Here is an 18,960-nt window from a genome sequence, read left to right as displayed (position 1 = left end):
GGATTGGAAGGGACCTCGAAAGATCATCTAGTCCAATCCCCTGCTGGAGCAGGATTGCCTAGACCATATCACACAGGAACGCGTCCAGGCGGGTTTTGAATGTCTCCAGAGAAGGAGACTCCACAACCTCTCTGGGCAGCCTGTGCCAGTGTTCAGTCACCCTCACCGTAAAGAAGTTTTTCCTCATATTTATGTGGAACCTCCTGTGTTCCAGCTTGCACCCATTGCCCCTTGTCCTGTCAATGGATGTCACTGAGAAGAGCCTGGCTCCATCCTCATGACACTTGCCCTTTACATATTCATAAACATTAATGAGGTCACCCCTCAGTCTCCTCTTCTCCAAGCTAAAGAGACCCAGCTCCCTCAGCCTCTCCTCATAAGGCAGATGTTCCACCCCCTTAATCATCTTCGTGGCTCTGCGCTGGACTCTCTCTAGCAGTTCCCTGTCCTTCTTGAACTGAGGGGCCCAGAACTGGACACAATATTCCAGATGCGGCCTCACCAGGGCAGAGTAGAGGGGGAGGAGAACCTCTCTTGACCTGCTAACCACACCCCTTCTAATACACCCCAGGATGCCATTGGCCTTCTTGGCCACAAGGGCACACTGCTGGCTCATGGTCATCCTGCTGTCCACTAGGACCCCCAGGTCCCTTTCCCCTACGCTGCTCTCCAACAGCTCTGTCCCCAACTTGTACTGGTACATGGGGTTGTTCTTGCCCAGAATCTTGTAGTTTCCTTTTAAGTTCAGAGCTTTGGCAAAATCAGGATTTCAGAATAAGTTTAATGTTAGAAGTAGCTGAAATGATAAGCTGTTTAATACATGATAAAACCAGTGCAGTGAGCCAGTGCACAGTTTGCGGCTCCACTTTAACCATAACTTTCTTAATGTTTGTTTTAAATGAATCCTAGTATCAGTTTCATTTTCTGGTCTATTTTGCAAGAGCAGATATTTGCTTTATGCATTTGTATTTTTGAGGTGTGTATTGTAGCCTGGATTCATACATTTATTTACCTTTCTCTGACAGCTATATCTCCTCTGTGCCATAATCTCTTTGCGCTGTATGATGAGAACAGAAGGCTCTGGTATGCACCAAACCAGGTCTTTAAGATAGATGAAAAAACATCACACCGGCTCCATTATCGCATGAGGTAAGTGCAAAACATCTGAAAAATGATTCCTTAGCCATATGTAGATGCTCTGACTCTTACTACTGAACTCACTGAAGAAGCAGGAAAGCAAAACCAAAAGCAGCAGCTTGCTTTTCACAGCATAGATAAGAGATTAACAGGAAAAGCTTAAAACGTCTCCTGATTTTTTTTCATCTTGCTATGTAACCTTGACAAAAGCCCCACAAGCTGAAAAACCTCAAGAACCTGTATCCACAAAGCAGTAGGTGACTGAACTACCTAAAAGCTAAGCTGAAAAAAATGGCTCCAAAATGTTGTTTTATGATGTCAGTATTTTGCACATTTCAATTTCCATTTGAAGTGTTCAAAGTGAACTGTTCTCCTGCTGAGGTCAATGGGAATTTTACTATTGACTTGAAAGGAAGAAGCAACGTGCTATTGCTTTTGAAATTCTCCTCTAGGACTGTAAGGGAATCTGTGTGACCTCCCTGTGGGTGGCATACACTAAAGTGGAGAAAGCATCAGAAAATAGAAACCATTGTTCCCAGGATCTTTATCTGACATGTGCCTCTTCTCCCAGGCAACTAGCGATAGGACAAGAGGACACAGCCTCAAGCTTGGCCAGGGGAGGTTCAGGTTGGACATTAGGAAGCATTTCTTCTCAGCAAGGGTCATTAGCCATTGGAAGGGGCTGCCCAGGGAGGTGGTGGAGTCACCATCTGTGGAGGTGTTTAAGAAAAGCCTGGACATGGCACTTAGTGCCCTGGTCTAGTTGCCATGGTGGTGTCAGGGCAATGGTTGGACTCGATGATCCCAGAGGGCTCTTCCAACCTGACTGATTCTGTGATACTGCCTTCTTTGTTTGATGTTTATTTTGACTTTTCTTCTTGCATCAATATGAGCTTTAAATGTATGATAGAGGAGAAAAATATATGGAGTAAGCTTTACTTCCAGGAATAATTAGTCTAGAAACTTCACCCATCTTCCTAAAGCCAGTCCACGGATCATTTTTGTCGATTCTTCAAGGTACAACTGTAAGAAAATAAGCTTCTATGTAATATTCTCTCTTTGCCTTAAAATATAATACTCACATACATGGTCAGTTTGGGCTATAGAGAAAAAACTTCAAGTGGTAATACAGCTGTATGCATTTTAACATCTTTTTCCTGATAATCTCTAATTAGACAACATGACTATCACTTGTACATCCTAATGAGAGAACTGGCATGTGTAAACCTCAGGTTGTGCATCCAAACCATCTTCTAGGCTCGTTAGAGAATAACAACCACTTTGCAGACACAAAGAGAGAGCTTTGAAATTTTATTTTTGAATTGTAAGGTATTTCAATTCTGATTCCATTTGTGCCAGACTGGAATTGTTGTTGTTGGATGAACTGTTATGAGAAAAAAAATACTGTCAGTCAACAAAAAGATCTTTGCTTTTCAAATAATTATGATACCTATTTTTAGAAGAGGAAGAGGATATAGTCTTCTCTTTAACGCAGTCTATTAGTGGTATTAATGACTTAACCTCGACTAATCTCAGATTTAAAGAGCTGTGATTAAGTTTGGCAGATAAACACCATATAATAATGGAATTGAGTGACTCCCTAAAAGAAGCTCTGAGGACTCTAATGGCCTCTTCCAGAGCGTTAAGTGTCCTTTCCTGCTTTAAGAGATCAGTCAGATTAACCATATACTGCATTAAAAAAAAAAATTCTTGGTATAATGTGAATCTGGGACGTCTCCCCCTGATGCTGAAGTTCTTTGATGTGCTCTGCTTTTCTCAATAGATAAGGTGGTATTTTAAAAATGTAGTTATGGGAGTTTAATCCTCTGATTAGAAGGATGATGCTGTTTATAACTGAATTCTTAAAAAATAGTTTCCGCTGTGTTTGGTGTTTATGTGTTTCTGTTGAACTTTATTTTCTGGAAATTTTTCTGTTCTACAATTTTATAGAATGAAGCTATGGAAAATGCCCTTCTACATTTAAAAGTTCTGGTGGTTTATTTTTTTAAGCTTTGGAGTTGGGATTTGAAGTTTGGCAGGGGCATCTCTTTTGTCAGATGTACTTCATGCATGAAAATTGGCAAACTTTGAGCCAATAATATGTATTTAAAATAATTGCATATGCGTTTAGGAAGAGATTATATGAGTTTAGGTGCTAATCTAAAGATTCCTGTCTCCCTAGAAATATAGTGTATTGGAGAAGTGGTATTTTCCTTTCTTTTATTTCTCATCTATTGTGTGTCTTGGCTTGGGCATCTGAACTGAGAGCAGGGCTGAGCACTGAAAAATTATGAGCAACACAGGATTGTGAAACTGTTCTCTAAATGAATATTGTTTATTCTGAGCTCTGCAAGAGGTATTAGACTGTAGAAACCAAATCATTTTTATGTGGACAACCTTATTTCTGAAATTTCATTACATAGATAGGTTTGATTTAGTCATGTCCTATTAAAATTATATATATAAAATGAAGGTGTGCAACTGAGTAATTTCAAGTGCTTTAAGTGTTTGATTTTTCTCCCACTGCTGAAAGCTTTAGATTTGGTTTCTGGCTGTGTGGACTTCCCGTCCTCCTCCTCTCCCCACCAAATCTGTGCCACCTGCTCTACTTTTGGTAATATTTTAAAAGGACTTGCTTTTCACTAGAAACATCGTAACTAGCCCTATATTTCTTTCACTTGCCTCAAGTTTAGGAAAAAAAAAAGTCTACAACACAAGAAACCACAGTATTTTGTAATATCCTGGACTAATTAGCACAGCAGCTGATGGAGGAGGAGTTTAACTGTTCCACGGCTGGGTTGTGTTTGAGCCAGAGGTAGCAGTGATTGTTGGTGTGGAGAAGGGAGCCAGTACACGTTTCTGGAAGCTCTGGAAGGAAGGACTATCAGAGCCGCTGTAGGTGAAGGAGAACAGCAGGTCCCCAGACACTCCTTGGCCAGACTGGGCTAAAGCTCTGTGAAGGAGGGGTAGGTCACGCTCCTGAAACTCAGGAGCACGCAGGTTCCTTTCCAGCTCATAGAATCAACCAGGTTGGAAGAGCCCTCTGGGATCATCGAGTCCAACCGTTGCCCTGACACCACCATGGCAACTAGACCAGGGCACTAAGTGCCATGTCCAGGCTTTTCTTAAACCCCTCCAGAGATGGTGACTCCACCGCCTCCCTGGGCAGCCCCTTCCAATGGCTAATGACCCTTGCTGAGAAGAAATGCTTCCTACTGTCCAACCTGAACCTCCCCTGGCGAAGCTTGAGGCTGTGTCCTCTTGTCCTGTCGCTGGTTGCCTGGGAGAAGAGGCCGACTCCCACTGCGCTACAACCTCCCTTCATCCCTTCATCTGCAGGACTTCTGAATTGGAAAGCTTGGATCCCATTTCTGTTTGTGACAGTGGAATAGTAATGATCTGTCTGCCCCTTACACCAAGTCCATCGGTCTCTTTGAGGCAGGGACTCTGCTTCTTTGTTGATGTGGTTCCTCAAACAACGGGGCTCTAATTTTTACTGTAAGTTAGAAGTGTTGTCTGGGCACAGTTTAATAGGGAAAGGAGCAAGTTTTCATCTCAGTTACAAACAATACACAATACCTTGCCCATAATTATTTTCAGGAAATACCAAAAGAATCAGAGTTATTAATTGTCACTCATCTTATAAAGGAGCATACGGAAACAAAGTCATTTCCTGGAGGCAGAAGGATTTGCTTTGCTTTTTATGCTGCAACCAAAGGAGTTCTGCAGTGTCTTACGGTACTTGTCAGGAGGTTTTGGCATAGTTGTGTGTTGGTGTTCGTACTCACGCTATAGATATATGCTTTTTGGGGCTTAAAAAGACTTACCAAAAGAAAGGATGGACAGAACCACTGTAAAGAGAGTCTCACAGAATCACAGAATCAGCCAGGTTGGAAGAGCCCTCTGGGATCATCGAGTCCAACCATTGCCCTGACACCACCATGGCAACTAGACCAGGGCACTAAGTGCCATGTCCAGGCTTTTCTTAAACCCCTCCAGAGATGGGGACTCCACCACCTCCCTGGGCAGCCCCTTCCAATGGCTAATGACCCTTGCTGAGAAGAAACTCTTCCTAATGTCCAACCTGAACCTCCCCTGGCGAAGCTTGAGGCTGTGTCCTCTTGTCCTATCGCTGGTTGCCTGGGAGAAGATGTCGACTCCCACTCTGCTACAACCTCCCTTCAGGTAGTTGTAGACTGCACTAAGGTCACCTCTGAGCCTCCTCTTCTCCAGGCTAAACACCCCCAGCTCCCTCAGCTGTTCCTCGTAGGTCAGACCTCTCATCTCCTTAAGAGTAATTTGATACATAATTCTTCATTTAAATGGTCAACTTATTGTACAGATAACACGTGTGATTAAAACGCGTGGTGCTGAACTAAAAGTACTAATTTTGTTTTGCTCTTTGAGATCCTGACTCTGCACTGAGACTGAGACACACCAGTCTCAACCACTGCAGAAATGGGGCTTAATCCGTGAACTTCCATTTGGGTCAGGGACAACTCATGAAGATCTAGTCACCTATTTTAAAACACTTTTGCGTGCGGGTTGTTCTGCACCATAATGTTCGTAAGCATTTGCCAGTTGACTTGCTGCCTTCCTGCTGTCTTCCTGTCTTCCACGACACGTCTCTTGCAATTTTTATTGCGTTATATTTGAAATGAAACTGCTTGGGCAACATAGTGATGTGTTATTTAAACACATTTCTTATTTGTAATCTCAAAATGTGTTCGTAGATGATCTGATTTCACACCACCCTTTGCATTAATGCAGTAATATATATATATTTATACACAATGCAATAATTCTGCGTTGTTTGCTCTTGTTAGTGCTGAATTCTCCTCTGGAATTAGATTGACATATTCTTATAGAAATCATTCCTACTTAGCAGTTGGGTAAATCTGCTCTGCTGTAACCTTTTAATTAAAAGTAGTTCAAGATCATGTGCAAGGCATGAACCTCTGCAAAAGGCACATTGACTGAAACCAGATTTAACTAAACTTTACTTAAGTGTTACTAGAACCCAGATAAACACAGATTTCTGGAATAACTTAGGCAAAGATTTCTCAAAAGGTGCTGACAGCTTCAACTCAAAAATTTAATTGGTTTTCAGTGATGCGAACTCCTTTAGCAGGTTTTTAATTAAATAGCTTTGTGTACAGGTATAAGTAAAAAGCTTGTCTGTAATATACACAGAATCACAGAATCAACCAGGTTGGAAGAGCCCTCTGGGATCATCGAGTCCAACCATTGCCCTGACACCACCATGTCAACTAGACCAGGGCACTAAGTGCCATGTCCAGTCTTTTCTTAAACCCCTCCAGAGATGGTGACTCCACCACCTCCCTGGGCAGCCCCTTCCAATGGCTAATGACCCTTGCTGAGAAGAAATGCTTCCTAATGGCCAACCTGAACCTCCCCTGGCCAAGCTTGAGGCTGTGTCCTCTTGTCCTATCGCTGGTTGCCCGGGAGAACAGGCCGACTCCCACTTCACTACAACCTCCCTTCAGGTAGTTGTAGACTGCACTAAGGTCACCTCTGAGTAGAAGATTGACTGTGTCCCTTTGAAACCAGGTGATTTGAGGTAGTGCCTTTTTCACCAGCTCCATCAGAATCCAAAGGGAAGCAGAAATTCCAGGGAGTAAGGCATGGCCACTTCTTCCCTGTGCCTGTAGAAGAGGAGGTCTGAAGTCTTGGTAACCCTTTAGATGAGCCATTTTATCTTGGAATATTAACACCAGACATTGGTTAATGCACAGTAGAGGCTTTACACTCTCTTACACTGCTCAAGCAACCTCAGAGGGGATGGAAACATACTTGTCATCTGAGTGGTGCCTTCTTGTTCGGTGGACTGTGCAGGGACGCAACAGGCAGTCGGTCACGGTATCATGAGTGAGGAGTGAGATACTGTTGAGTGGAAATGCTGAAGACTTTTGACTGATACACCGTTTTCCCCCAGTTCCTCAGGCCAGGCATGCAGTTTCAGCAGTGGACCACTTTAAGTTGCAACCTCAGGGCAGAAGATTGATGGATTTTGGCTTGTAACTGGTTTTCTTTTAGAAGTTTAAATTATGTGTCTCATATAAATGGAGGATTTCTCCAAAAGTTTTTAAAGTTTATTCCTCTTTCCTTGCAAGGTACTACTTTACAAACTGGCATGGGACTAGTGAAAACGAACCCTCAGTGTGGAGGCATTCACCAAGGAAGGCAAAGAACTCTTACGAGAAGAAGCTGGTGCCAGAAGGAACCCCTATACTTGATGCATACTCATTAGAATACATCTTTGCACAGGTAGGAGGTTACTTGCAAGTCTCTCTGCCATTGTAGTCACACAAAAACTATTTGATCCAGCAGAAGCTGCTTTAAAGACCTGTTTTCAAACTTTTAAAGTACATGTAAGTACTTTACATGTACCTGTTAGTATTGATAAGTGTTTTCTTCATACTTCTGCGTGGTGAAGAGAAGAGAGTTTGCTACATGAGGAACAATCTACCCATATGCAGAACACAGAATCACAGAATCCCAGAATCAGCCAGGTTGGAAGAGCCCTCTGGGATCATCGAGTCCAACCATTGCCCTGACACCACCATGTCAACTAGACCATGGCACTAAGTGCCATGTCCAGGCTTTTCTTAAACCCCTCCAGAGATGGTGACTCCACCACCTCCCTGGGCAGAAACTTTATCTCTCAGCCAAAAGGGGCTATATTTTTATAGCATGCTTTCTTTTAATAATAACCATTTTTGGATGTAAATGCTGTCACGTTTTCTTTTGCGAAACATTTGCACGTAATGAGTTTGACATCTATAGTCCTATAGAGGAGCAGTAGCAGGATTAAAACCAACAATATGGTGTCCTTTTAATGAGTCTTTTTTACTGTGTGGTGGTAAAACATTGACTGATAAAAGCACTGTCACACAGCCTGCTTACATGCAGTTTTTCTTTCCTTCTGTGGTGCCTCCCACTTGGTGGTGGTGGATATTGTTAGACAATTGTTAGACAATTAAGCAGAATTTTACTTTTGGGTAATAACATTAAAAAAAAGGTCAAACAGAAAAACACTAATGCTAGTATAAGGCAAGTGAAATGTTTTTGCTCTTTGGTAACCAAGTATTTTTCAGACTGTCCCAGAGCAAGGCGGCTGCCTCTGAGTTTGCAATCTTGGCTTTGAGATGTAGCTTAGAGACTGAGTTCATGAGGTTCATAGAGACACCAGGTGATGAAGGGCAGAGATAAAAGCAGAGACACAAAGTATTTATTGTGTAACAGAAACAAAGTGAGTTTTTGGTGGGCTAATGTATAAAAGAAGGCAGCAGGGGTTTTGGAAGTGTCTGAGCAGTGGTGTTCTACCTGGGTGTCTACACACGTTCTTGGTGAAACCCACAACGCTGTAGGCTGTATGTGGGATGGATGTGCTGTGACAATCCACGTGGTGATTCCACCTGTTCCACAAACTGTCATTTTAAAAGACGTCTGTCAGGCACAAATCTTGGTGTTTCTTCTCAAATAGGCAGGGTTTGTGGGGTGACTAGTGCTTGCCTGTGTTTCTGTTTCACTGGTCTAAGAGAAGACTGCATCTATTGCACAACTCTTCCATTCTTCTCCTACCGCTTCCTGCCCTGGCATTCAGTTTTGGGTGACTCTTCTTGCTCGAGGAGAGCCTTTGTGATCTTGTGACATATTCACAGAATCACAGAATCAACCAGGTTGGAAGAGCCCTCTGGGATCATCGAGTCCAACCATTGCCCTGACACCACCATGGCAACTAGACCATGGCACTAAGTGCTGTGTCCAGTCTTTTCTTAAACCCCTCCAGAGATGGTGACTCCACCACCTCCCTGGGCAGCCCCTTCCAATGGCTAATGACCCTTGCTGAGAAGAAATGCTTTCTAATGTCCAACCTGAACCTCCCCTGGCGAAGCTTGAGGCTGTGTCCTCTTGTCCTACCACTAGTTGCCTGGGAGAAGAGGCCGACTCCCACTCCACCAGAACATCCCTTCAGGTAGTTGTAGACTGCACTAAGGTCACCTCTGAGCCTCCTCTTCTCCAGGCTAAACACCCCCAGCTCCCTCAGCCGCTCCTCATAGGTCAGACCCTCCAGACCCTTCACCAGCTTGCTCATAGATAAACTATGACAAATACCAAATCTGGTAGCTTTCTTTTTTTGTTTCTTATTAAGGGTCAGTATGACTTAGTGAAAGGCCTGGCACCAATCCGTGATCCTAAAAATGATCAAGAGGTTCATGAAATCGAAAACGAATGTCTGGGGATGGCTGTCCTTGCAATCTCTCACTATGCCATCAAGAAAAAGGTGAACCTTCCGGAGCTTCCCAAAGATATCAGGTGAGCTGGGATAACTTCTTTGTCACTGAAGGGTCTGCTGCGCTTTAAGTGTTTTATTAGAGAGTTAAAAATTTAGGAGACAACAGTATTAACTCATAACATTGTTTTTCCTTCTAGTTATAAGCATTATATTCCTGAAACTTTGAACAAGACTATCAGACAGAGGAATTTCTTAACCAGGATTCGGATAAATAATGTTTTCAAGCATTTCCTTAAAGAGTTTAACAACAAAACCATTTGTGACAGTAGTGTGTCTCCACGTGATCTGAAAGTGAAATACTTATCAACGATGGAGACCTTGACTAAACATTATGGAGCAGAAATTTTTGAGACTTCGTTTTTGCTGATTTCATCGGAAAATGAAATAAATCGATTTAATTGTGGAGACAATGAGATCCGCCCACTGTATGAAGTCATCGTAACAGGAAACAATGGAATTCAGTGGAGGCTTAAGCCAAATGTAAGTATCCCTTGATAAGTGGAGTTAGAAGATTGCTTTTGGGGGCATAACAACTGGTAAAAAATGGTCATGATCTTCAGACACTGCAGACCAGCTTTTTATTGAAAGGACTTCTTTCATAGGATTATAGGATTATGCAGGTTGGAAGGGACCTCAGGAGGTGTCTAGTCCAACCCCCTGTTCAGGGTTAGCTTTGAGATCAGACCAGGTTGTTCAGGGCTTTGTCCATTGTGGTCTTGAAGACTTCCAAGGATGGACACTGCACAACCTCTGTGGGCAACCTGTTCACCAGGAAAATTAAAGATGACCAGATGCAGTCTTGAAAGATTAATGTCTGTGGAGGCCCTTATGGTTTGGTGCTCTGTCTTGATATCAAAGTGTGTTAATGCTTTTTCTGTATATGGCACCCCAGATGCCATGTTTGCTCATACTCACAGACTTTTCGTGAATAAATTAAAATACAGCGACATTAAAGCTAAGATTTCTCACGTCAGTGATACTTTATATGTTGCTCCTTGTTTCAGTGCTGCTAATCGAGGTCACTTTGCTTAATCTCTTCTGTACTTCGTGTACATAAATATTAAATATGCTCCAAGTTTGAAAAGGTTATGGCAGATTCTACAGTTTTTCTCCACATGTAATACTTGAACAAGTAGACCTCTCTGCTTGCCTCAGTTCACCACAGTGATGAGAACCCTACTGATAACTATCTTTTGTAGCATAGAAAGTATTGTGCTTCACTCTGTTTAGATGTAACCCAACTATCTCTATCTCTGGTAGAGAATTTCTGTTTTAAATGATAATATTAATGGAGGGGGGAGGGAGGCAAGGAAGAACTGATATTTGAGCAGAAGAGGTTGCAAGAAGTGCAGCCTGTTTCTTGTAAGGCTCCTCTTTCTGTTGATTTATAGATTAGATTGATTTAAATGCCCCAACCAAAGACTTTCGTCTCAGTGAGAACCTTTCTGTGACTAGCGGGAAGCTTTGCTCAGCCTGAACATTTGTCTTACTTAAAAAAAAGTAGTTACTAATAATTTTTGACCTGTAAGATGCTCAGCTTCATTGTGGTCTGCGTGCAGAATTTAATCCGCTGTCGGCAGTTCAGGCATGCACTGCAAGAAGAATGTGGCTCTTGCCTTTGGGCTGAGCTCTGAGAGGGTATTTCAATTTAGAAAATTCAGTAGAACCCTTTCAGCCCTGGACTGCTGCTAAAGTTATTCCTAAAGTTATTCCTAAAGTTATTCCTAAAGTTATTCCTAGCATGCCAAGAGAGGGGTAAGTTACCTCGCTAATGACTGGTTTCTTTTATCCTCATGAAAACTGTCCTCTGGACAGTTCTTGATTGAAATATATCCTTGCAATACAGACACACTGAACATGTAAATGAACTGGTAATTCAATGCAAAAAGCATTCAAGAATAAAATAGCTGGATTAATTTGGCATGAATTTTTGTTGTAGTGTAAAAACACTGTGCAAAAAAAATATGTTATTAGTATACTTTTATCCAAAATATATTTGCAGTCTGTACAGACAGAGAAAGAGAAGAAGAAAAAGTCTGATGGCAAAACCAAAAAGGATGAAGAAAAACACAAAATTCGAGACACGTGGAACAATTTTTCCTATTTTCCTGAAATCACCCACATTGTCATCAAGGAGTCTACAGTTAGCATTAACAAGCAGGATAACAAAAGAATGGTAAGAACCAACCTTGGGTAGGCTTCCCTCCCATGGGAAGCTAGAGTGACACGGTGTGTGACAACCTCCTTGAGGAACATTTTCTAATGGGACTTACAGAACAGTTAAATGTGCTGTCCTCAACACTGTACTGGTGTGAAAGTGCTAGTTAGAAGAGCAGCAAGGTGGTGAGCACAGTTGTTTCTCGACGCTTGTTACTGCCTACCACCAGTGCCTGGTGGCCTCCTTGATGTGCTTCTCAGCCCATGGCCTTCCTCTGTACAGCCTGGATAGCCAAAAGCGGTGTCAAGAAAGAGGAGCTCAGCAAGGATGGCAGAGGGAGAGGAGACAAATGCAGAGAGGACCTGGGAGGAAGGGAGAGGAGAGTCAGTGTGTAGATACCCAGTTCTTCTTGCTGTGGGCTGCCAGCTGTTAGAATTTGGAAAGGAGCTGCCAGAGTGCCCTTGGCTTCAAGTCCAACGTGACTGCCCCAGTCCTGAATTTCTGGCGTTTCACAAAGGCTGGCACAAGAGTTTGCCTTACAGATCTCACGTAGGATTACAGCAGAACATACGTCACACTGGAGAATGGAAGTTTCTAGCCAGTAATGAGTGGGGAGGATAGAGAATGGTCAGTGTTGGCTCCCTAAATATGTATGGGTTTCTGTCACAGAATCACAGAATCAATCAGGTTGGAAGAGCCCTCTGGGATCATCGAGTCCAACCATTGCCCTGACACCACCATGGCAACTAGACCATGGCACTAAGTGCCATGTCCAGTCTTTTCTTAAACCCCTCCAGAGATGGTGACTCCACCACCTCCCTGGGCAGCCCCTTCCAATGGCTAATGACCCTTGCTCAGAAGAAATGCTTCCTAATGTCCAACCTGACCCTCCCCTGGCGAAGCTTGAGGCTGTGTCCTCTTGTCCTATCACTAGTTGCCTGGGAGAAGAGGCCGACTCCCACTTCACTATGTTTCTGGACAATTTTTGAGCCACTTTATGCAAAAATTACTGGATATGAAAATACTTCTGAAATGTTTTAACAGAACTGTAAGAATTCTTGACTAAACTATCTATTTGTTGTAGGAATTAAAACTGTCCTCACATGATGAGGCCCTGTCATTTGCATCGTTGATAGACGGGTACTTCAGACTTACAGCAGACGCCCACCATTACCTCTGCACAGATGTGGCTCCTCCACTGATCGAGCACAACATAAAAAATGGATGCCATGGACCCATTTGGTTAGTAAAGCATTTGATTTTAATTTTTCCACTTGAATAATTAGTCTTCTAGACCACTGCATATTGAATCCACTGAGGAAATCCGACAGTTGGAAGGTTGTTAGTTAACAAAGGGTTGTAGGACAACTTTATTTTTCTAATGATTATATGGGAAAAAAAAATCACTGTTTCTCTCCACATCAACTTACTTATCTATAAAACCAGTGTTGCCTCACTATAGGAGTATTTTGAGGCTTACTTCATGAACAGCTATGAAGATCATTGTCAGCTGAACAGATGGGAATATTTTAGGTAGACAAAGTTGAACTGTATCTACAGCAATCCTGGGAGTCACAGAATCAACCAGGTTGGAAGAGACCTCTGGGATCATCGAGTCCAACCATTGCCCTGACACCACCATGGCAACTAGACCATGGCACTAAGTGCCATGTCCAGGCTTTTCTTAAACCCCTCCAGAGATGGTGACTCCACCACCTCCCTGGGCAGCCCCTTCCAATGGCTAATGACCCTTGCTGAGAAGAAATGCTTCCTCATGTCCAACCTGACCCTCCCCTGGCCAAGCTTGAGGCTGTGTCCTCTTGTCCTATCACTAGTTGCCTGGGAGAAGAGGCCGACTCCCACTTCACTACAACCTCCCTTCAGGTAGCTGTAGACTGCACTAAGGTCACCTCTGAGCCTCCTCTTCTCCAGGCTAAACACCCCCAGCTCCCTCAGCCGTTCCTCGTAGGTCAGACCCTCCAGACCCTTCCCCAGCTTGGTCGCCCTCCTCTGGACTCGCTCCAACACCTCAACATCTTTCTTGTGCCTCGGATGGAGGCACAAAGCCTTTGGTTTTTTTTTTTTAAATAGCTAAAGCAATATTTTCCCTTCTGCCCACCTTTTTGGCTTTTCTTTTTATGTTTGAAGATGCAATGTACAGAAAACAGAGTTTACGTGCACACGTAGCTTAAGCATGCTAAGAACTTAATAAAACTTTCTTCCCTTTCTCTTTTGCAGCTAAATGTGAGCGTGTGTAGTGCACCCAACTCAATCATGTTTTAATAATAATATAAATACTTCTAAGTTGCTGTTCTACATTTTTGTTCCAGATGTAGGATGACTTTCCGGTGTATTTAGTAATAATAGGTTTTGGATGCAGCTGCTCATTTGTCCATTGACTCTTTCAGCACGGAATACGCCATCAACAAACTGCGCCAGGAAGGGAACGAAGCAGGAATGTACGTGTTGAGATGGAGCTGCACCAACTTTAACCACATTCTCATGACAGTGACTTGTTTTGAAGGCCCAGAGGTACGTCACGTGTGGCATTCCCAGCAGTAATCTCATAATGAGCTAAAGACTAGCAGCTCCCTGTAATCCATGCTGATGTATTTATGTTCTTTAGGGCAATCACTCTTATCTTTGATAGCTGATGCAGCAGAGGGTAGACATTTATAGCTTCATTTTCCCCAGACTCTTGTGCTATCCCTGACAAATGATTCATTACATCCAGAACCTTTCCATTCATAGCAATAAAACTGTGCATGAACGTGATTGAAATTAAGCTTTTTCAACTCATACGGTGTGAGAATGACATCCAGAATTTGTCACTGCAACTTGCCTAACGTTTCTTGAACACGGATTTAATTGCATGAATGTATTTCTACTGACACACTGTAAAAGAAGAGTGCATGGGGACAGTTGCCTTTGCGTGTGGAGCACCACAGAAGGAGAGATGCACACGGTTAGCTGGTGGGGTGTATTTTGTGAAAGATAAGTGATAAGCAAAGCCCATGACGTGGGGTAGGTGAGAGAACCAGTTAGAAGTAAAAAAGAAGGCAGAAGTTTGAATTTTACTGACCTCAGCTGGAAGTTTGCAGCTGACTTGCCAGTTTTGAGAAGATACTTAAAGTGTTCACACAAGAATAATCATAGCGTAAAAACATATAAGCTGTTTTCCTTCTTTTAGAGAAAAATGTTAATAGAATTAATGATGAGGTCAAGAAGGGACATTTGGAACAAGAAACAACAGAATGATAAAAAAAAAACCTCTTGGAAATAATAGTCATCTCTTAGCATTGGTATTTGGTTCATCTTCTGTAAACATTTGCAAAAAAACTAGGTGATCAACACTGTCTTCTAACAGACAGGACAACTGAGGCATTGAACCAAGAAATGGATTTCATCTTGGAAATCATTCCACTCTATTGCAAGACTTAGGGAGGAAGGAGAGAGGTGGTGCAAAGCTGCAGTATGGTAGAGGTGAGGAAGCAGGAGTAGAAGGTCAACCTTGAAAGGGCACGGGCTTGAGATAGATGAGTACAAAAGTTCAGTCATTCTTCCCTGGTAGCTTTGAATGAAACTGGAAGGTTTGAACAACAGCCTGAAATCTTGTTTCACTTGTTCAACAATGTGGGTTGTGAAAGGGAGTTTTGCTATTTTTGAGTTGAGATTTTGAAACCGTGGTCCAGATTCTGCAATTCTCGACCAAGTGAAGAGAAAGGTCCTTCTGAAGAGTCAGGGCTTCTCCATACTCTCAGGCTCTGCAAAACACAGAAGCTTCAGTTGGAGTTGTTAGACATTGCATCTTTATGTGGCTCTTCTTCCACCCTATTACTGTGAGCCTTTCTGGGACTGAAGGTTATAGGAATTTAGGGCCTTTTCCTACTTCATTAGAGGGCCCTAGCTTAGGAGCAAGTGATTAACTGGTCCTACATGTAATTTCAAAGGCTTTTGGGGAGCTTTTATGGCTTTACAAACATTTTTTCACTTTAATGATTGGTATTCTGCTTTCTTTTTCTCCCCTCTCCCCTGTAATAGCAGATGCTAAATAATTCAATTCAGTACAAGAACTTCCAGATTGAAGTGAAGAAAGGCGGGTACTTCCTACATGGTTCAAACAAGTCTTACTCATCCTTAAAAGAGCTGATGGACCACCTGAAAGGACAAATACTTCGAACGGACAACATAAGCTTTACACTGAAGAGGTGCTGCCAACCAAAGCCAAGAGGTAGTCTGTCCTTTAAGAGGGGCAATGAACTTTGTCATTGAAAGAAAACAAACTCCGGAAATCACAGAATCACAGAATCAACCAGGTTGGAAGAGCCCTCTGGGCTCATCGAGTCCAACCGTTGCCCTGACACCACCATGGCAACTAGACCAGGGCACTAAGTGCCATGTCCAGTCTTTTCTTAAACACCTCCAGAGATGGTGACTCCACCACCTTCCTGGGCAGCCCCTTCCAATGGCTAATGACCCTTGCTGAGAAGAAATGCTTCCTAATGTCCAACCTGAACCTCCCGTGGCGAAGCTTGAGGCTGTGTCCTCTTGTCCTATCGCTGGTTGCCTGGGAGAAGAGGCCGACTCCCACTCCACTACAGCCTCCCTTCAGGTAGTTGTAGACTGCACTAAGGTCACCTCTGAGCCTCCTCTTCTCCAGGCTAAACACCCCCAGCTCCCTCAGCCGTTCCTTGTAGGTCAGACCCTCCAGACCCTTCACCAGCTTGGTTGCCCAGCAGGGGCATTCTTAGTGTCTGTGGTGTGTTCTTGTGTGAAGCTCTTCTGTGACTTAAAAAATTTATATATAAAGTTTCTTCCTTCTCCATGGAGGAGTTGTCTTGCCAAAAAGCAAGTGCTGTGAACAAGGTTTTAGGGGTTTCCTTTCAGTGTTACAAGCTCAGCACAGGATGCTCAGGGGCTGGTGCTTCTCACGAGCCTTTTCTGTGTGAACTTTTCAAATGACAGTGAGCAAAGTTCTGGTTTTCCTTTTTTGCACCTAAACAGCTGGCCCTGCAGTATCGACGGCAGAGGTGGAACCGTAGATTTGTTTAAAAAGAAAATGTCACAGCTGACTCAGAGCTGGGGGCTGAAACGCTGCGGCGAAGCGGGGACCATATAAGGTTCTTCCCTTTCTCCACCGAGTCACGTATACCAGGCAGCGCTGCCACGCATCACGCTGCGTTCCTCTACCAAAGGAGGGTTGCCACCTGCAGTTGCTGTGTGGCAGCCTCTGGTTTGAAGCTTGTTTGCTCATGATGAGCTGTTGTTTACTCTGTTAATCCTCCCTGTTAGCAAGCAGAGCAGCCTTGCAGTCAGTAAATCCATCTGTGAGGTCAGATTGTCGGGGGCTGGGACAATCGTGTGGTTGTTCAACTGTTAGTGCCAACACTTATAAAATGGTTTGCTATAAACTACAAGTGTCTTGCAGCTGAGTTTTATACGAAAGAGGAAACACAGTGGCGTGATTGTGTTGATCAGATAATGGTTTCCTGTTAGAATAACTGCTACATTCTTACCTGCTTGTTCTGATGGTTTTAGAGGAGAGTGCTCTGTGGATAGACACCGAGCTTATCAGTGCTTTTGAAGAACACTGGTCATTGTCTGGAGCACGAAGAGATTAAATGTTTTGATTACATTTAGACAGCTGTATGTGGAATAAAATAAAACGGGTCAAGGAGTTGACTACCCACTTCAGCTTTCACTGACTCTGGTTGCAGTGGGATCCAGTGCATTATCTGGGCTGTTCCCTGGAGGCTCAGAGGTGACCTTAGTGCAGTCTACAACTACCTGAAGGGAGGTTGTAGTGGAGTGGGAGTCAGCCTCTTCTTCCAGGCAACTAGCGGTAGGACAAGAGGACACAGCCTCAAGCTTGGCCAGGGGAGGTTCAGGTTGGACATTAGGAAGCATTTCTTCTCAGCAAGGGTCATTAGCCATTGGAAGGGGCTGCCCAGGGAGGTGGTGGAGTCACCATCTCTGGAGGGGTTTAAGAAAAGACTGGCCATGGCACTTAGTGCCGTGGTCTAGTTGCCATGGTGGTGTCAGGGCAATGGTTGGACTTGATGATCCCAGAGGGCTCTTCCAACCTGGTTGATTCTGTGATTCTGTTCTGTCTCTTCCCTGTGGGTTTTTTTTCCTTCTTTTTTTCTTCTTTTTGAATCTGTCTAGTTAATTGGCTATTCACAAAGAAGTTTAAGGGATGCAGAAATAAAGCAGTTTTTCCAGTCTATGGTTCATTACGGTTTATTTTCAGAGTGCTAGATCACGGTTTAGCCCTGACACACATGTTCTGCTCCCAGTAGTGGGAAGGCCAGATGCACACAGACATCTAAAACCGTCATATCATAATAAATAATGCCTGCTGTCAAACACAGGAAGACAAAATTCACGTGCAAGACTTTTGGATCTAACCATGCCTCTCCCTGACCAGAAGCAGCAAGGAGGAAGCACTGGGCTTTTGAGTCTTTTCCTTCTGTTTATTTCCCAGTGCCCAGTTTAATTCCAGTGCTCTGGACACAGACTGTTGGTGTTTCCCAGAGCACAAGACAGTGACCATCTCTCTAGGCAGCACGTGTAAGCGGCAGGCTGGGCAGGGACAGGGCGGCCGTTCGGTTCAGTGCCAGCACGGGGGAGGTGGGCTCAGCAGCTGCTGCCTCAGGATTTTTCGGTGCAGACAGAAGTGGAATTGGAACAGCGAGGCAGCTGCAAGGTCCTTTCTACTAATGAGTTTCCTCTTCCAGTGCTGGCTTTGAGTAAGTGCCCTACAGGGTGATCCCTTGAGGTTGGTGTCAATACAGAATCACAGAATCAACCAGGTTGGAAGAGCCCTCTGGGATCACCGAGTCCAACCATTGCCCTGACACCACCATGGCAACTAGACCAGGGCACTAAGTGCCCTGGTCTAGTTGACATGGTGGTGTCAGGGCAATGGTTGGACTTCTTTTCTCCCTCCTCCTCATTTATTTGGGATTTACCTTGCAGTGAGCATCTACAATAATGTTGCTGACTGAGAAGGGTGAATGCAGTTATCGTTGAAAAGTCTTAAAGAATATTTTCTCTCCCTGCCTTCTAGAAATCTCCAACTTACTAGTTGCAACCAAGAAGGCGCAGGAGTGGCAGCCTGTTTACCACCTAGGGCAGCTGAGTTTCCATCGAATCCTCAAGGAAGAAATCATGCAGGTAGGTGGCTGCTGCACTGTGTGTCTCTCTTATAACCCAAGAAGTGTGACAGCCCGCTGTACCCCAGCAAGTAATATAAAATCACCCCGTTCTGGCTGGTTCTTCCACTCTCATTTCTCCTCAGCAAAACTTCATTGGAATCTTTATTTGTATTAAAGCCTCTTATTGC

At 43.7% G+C, this 18,960-nt stretch overlaps 1 protein-coding gene across 4 annotated transcripts in view; it reads left to right on the top strand.

Moving 5' to 3' along the window:
- JAK1 (Janus kinase 1) overlaps positions 1–18,960 on the top strand; it is a 65,728-nt gene that overhangs the window by 35,776 nt on the left and 10,992 nt on the right. For 3 of the 4 annotated variants that reach the window (XM_068405875.1, XM_068405876.1, XM_068405874.1), the window contains exons 4-12: positions 1,026–1,149; positions 7,272–7,425; positions 9,314–9,477; positions 9,595–9,937; positions 11,460–11,633; positions 12,700–12,857; positions 14,024–14,147; positions 15,657–15,846; positions 18,685–18,791. In XM_068405875.1, coding sequence (XP_068261976.1) covers positions 1,026–1,149; positions 7,272–7,425; positions 9,314–9,477; positions 9,595–9,937; positions 11,460–11,633; positions 12,700–12,857; positions 14,024–14,147; positions 15,657–15,846; positions 18,685–18,791 — 1,538 coding nt within the window. The remainder of the gene's footprint in view (positions 1–1,025; positions 1,150–7,271; positions 7,426–9,313; positions 9,478–9,594; positions 9,938–11,459; positions 11,634–12,699; positions 12,858–14,023; positions 14,148–15,656; positions 15,847–18,684; positions 18,792–18,960) is intronic. The other variant, XM_068405877.1, reaches the window with a different exon arrangement.

This window comes from Nyctibius grandis, chromosome 8 (assembly GCF_013368605.1).
Source record: "Nyctibius grandis isolate bNycGra1 chromosome 8, bNycGra1.pri, whole genome shotgun sequence".
NCBI lineage: Eukaryota > Metazoa > Chordata > Aves > Nyctibiiformes > Nyctibiidae > Nyctibius > Nyctibius grandis.
The sequence above is the reverse complement of the archived record's forward strand: the minus strand, read 5'-3'. Positions and strand labels throughout refer to the sequence as shown.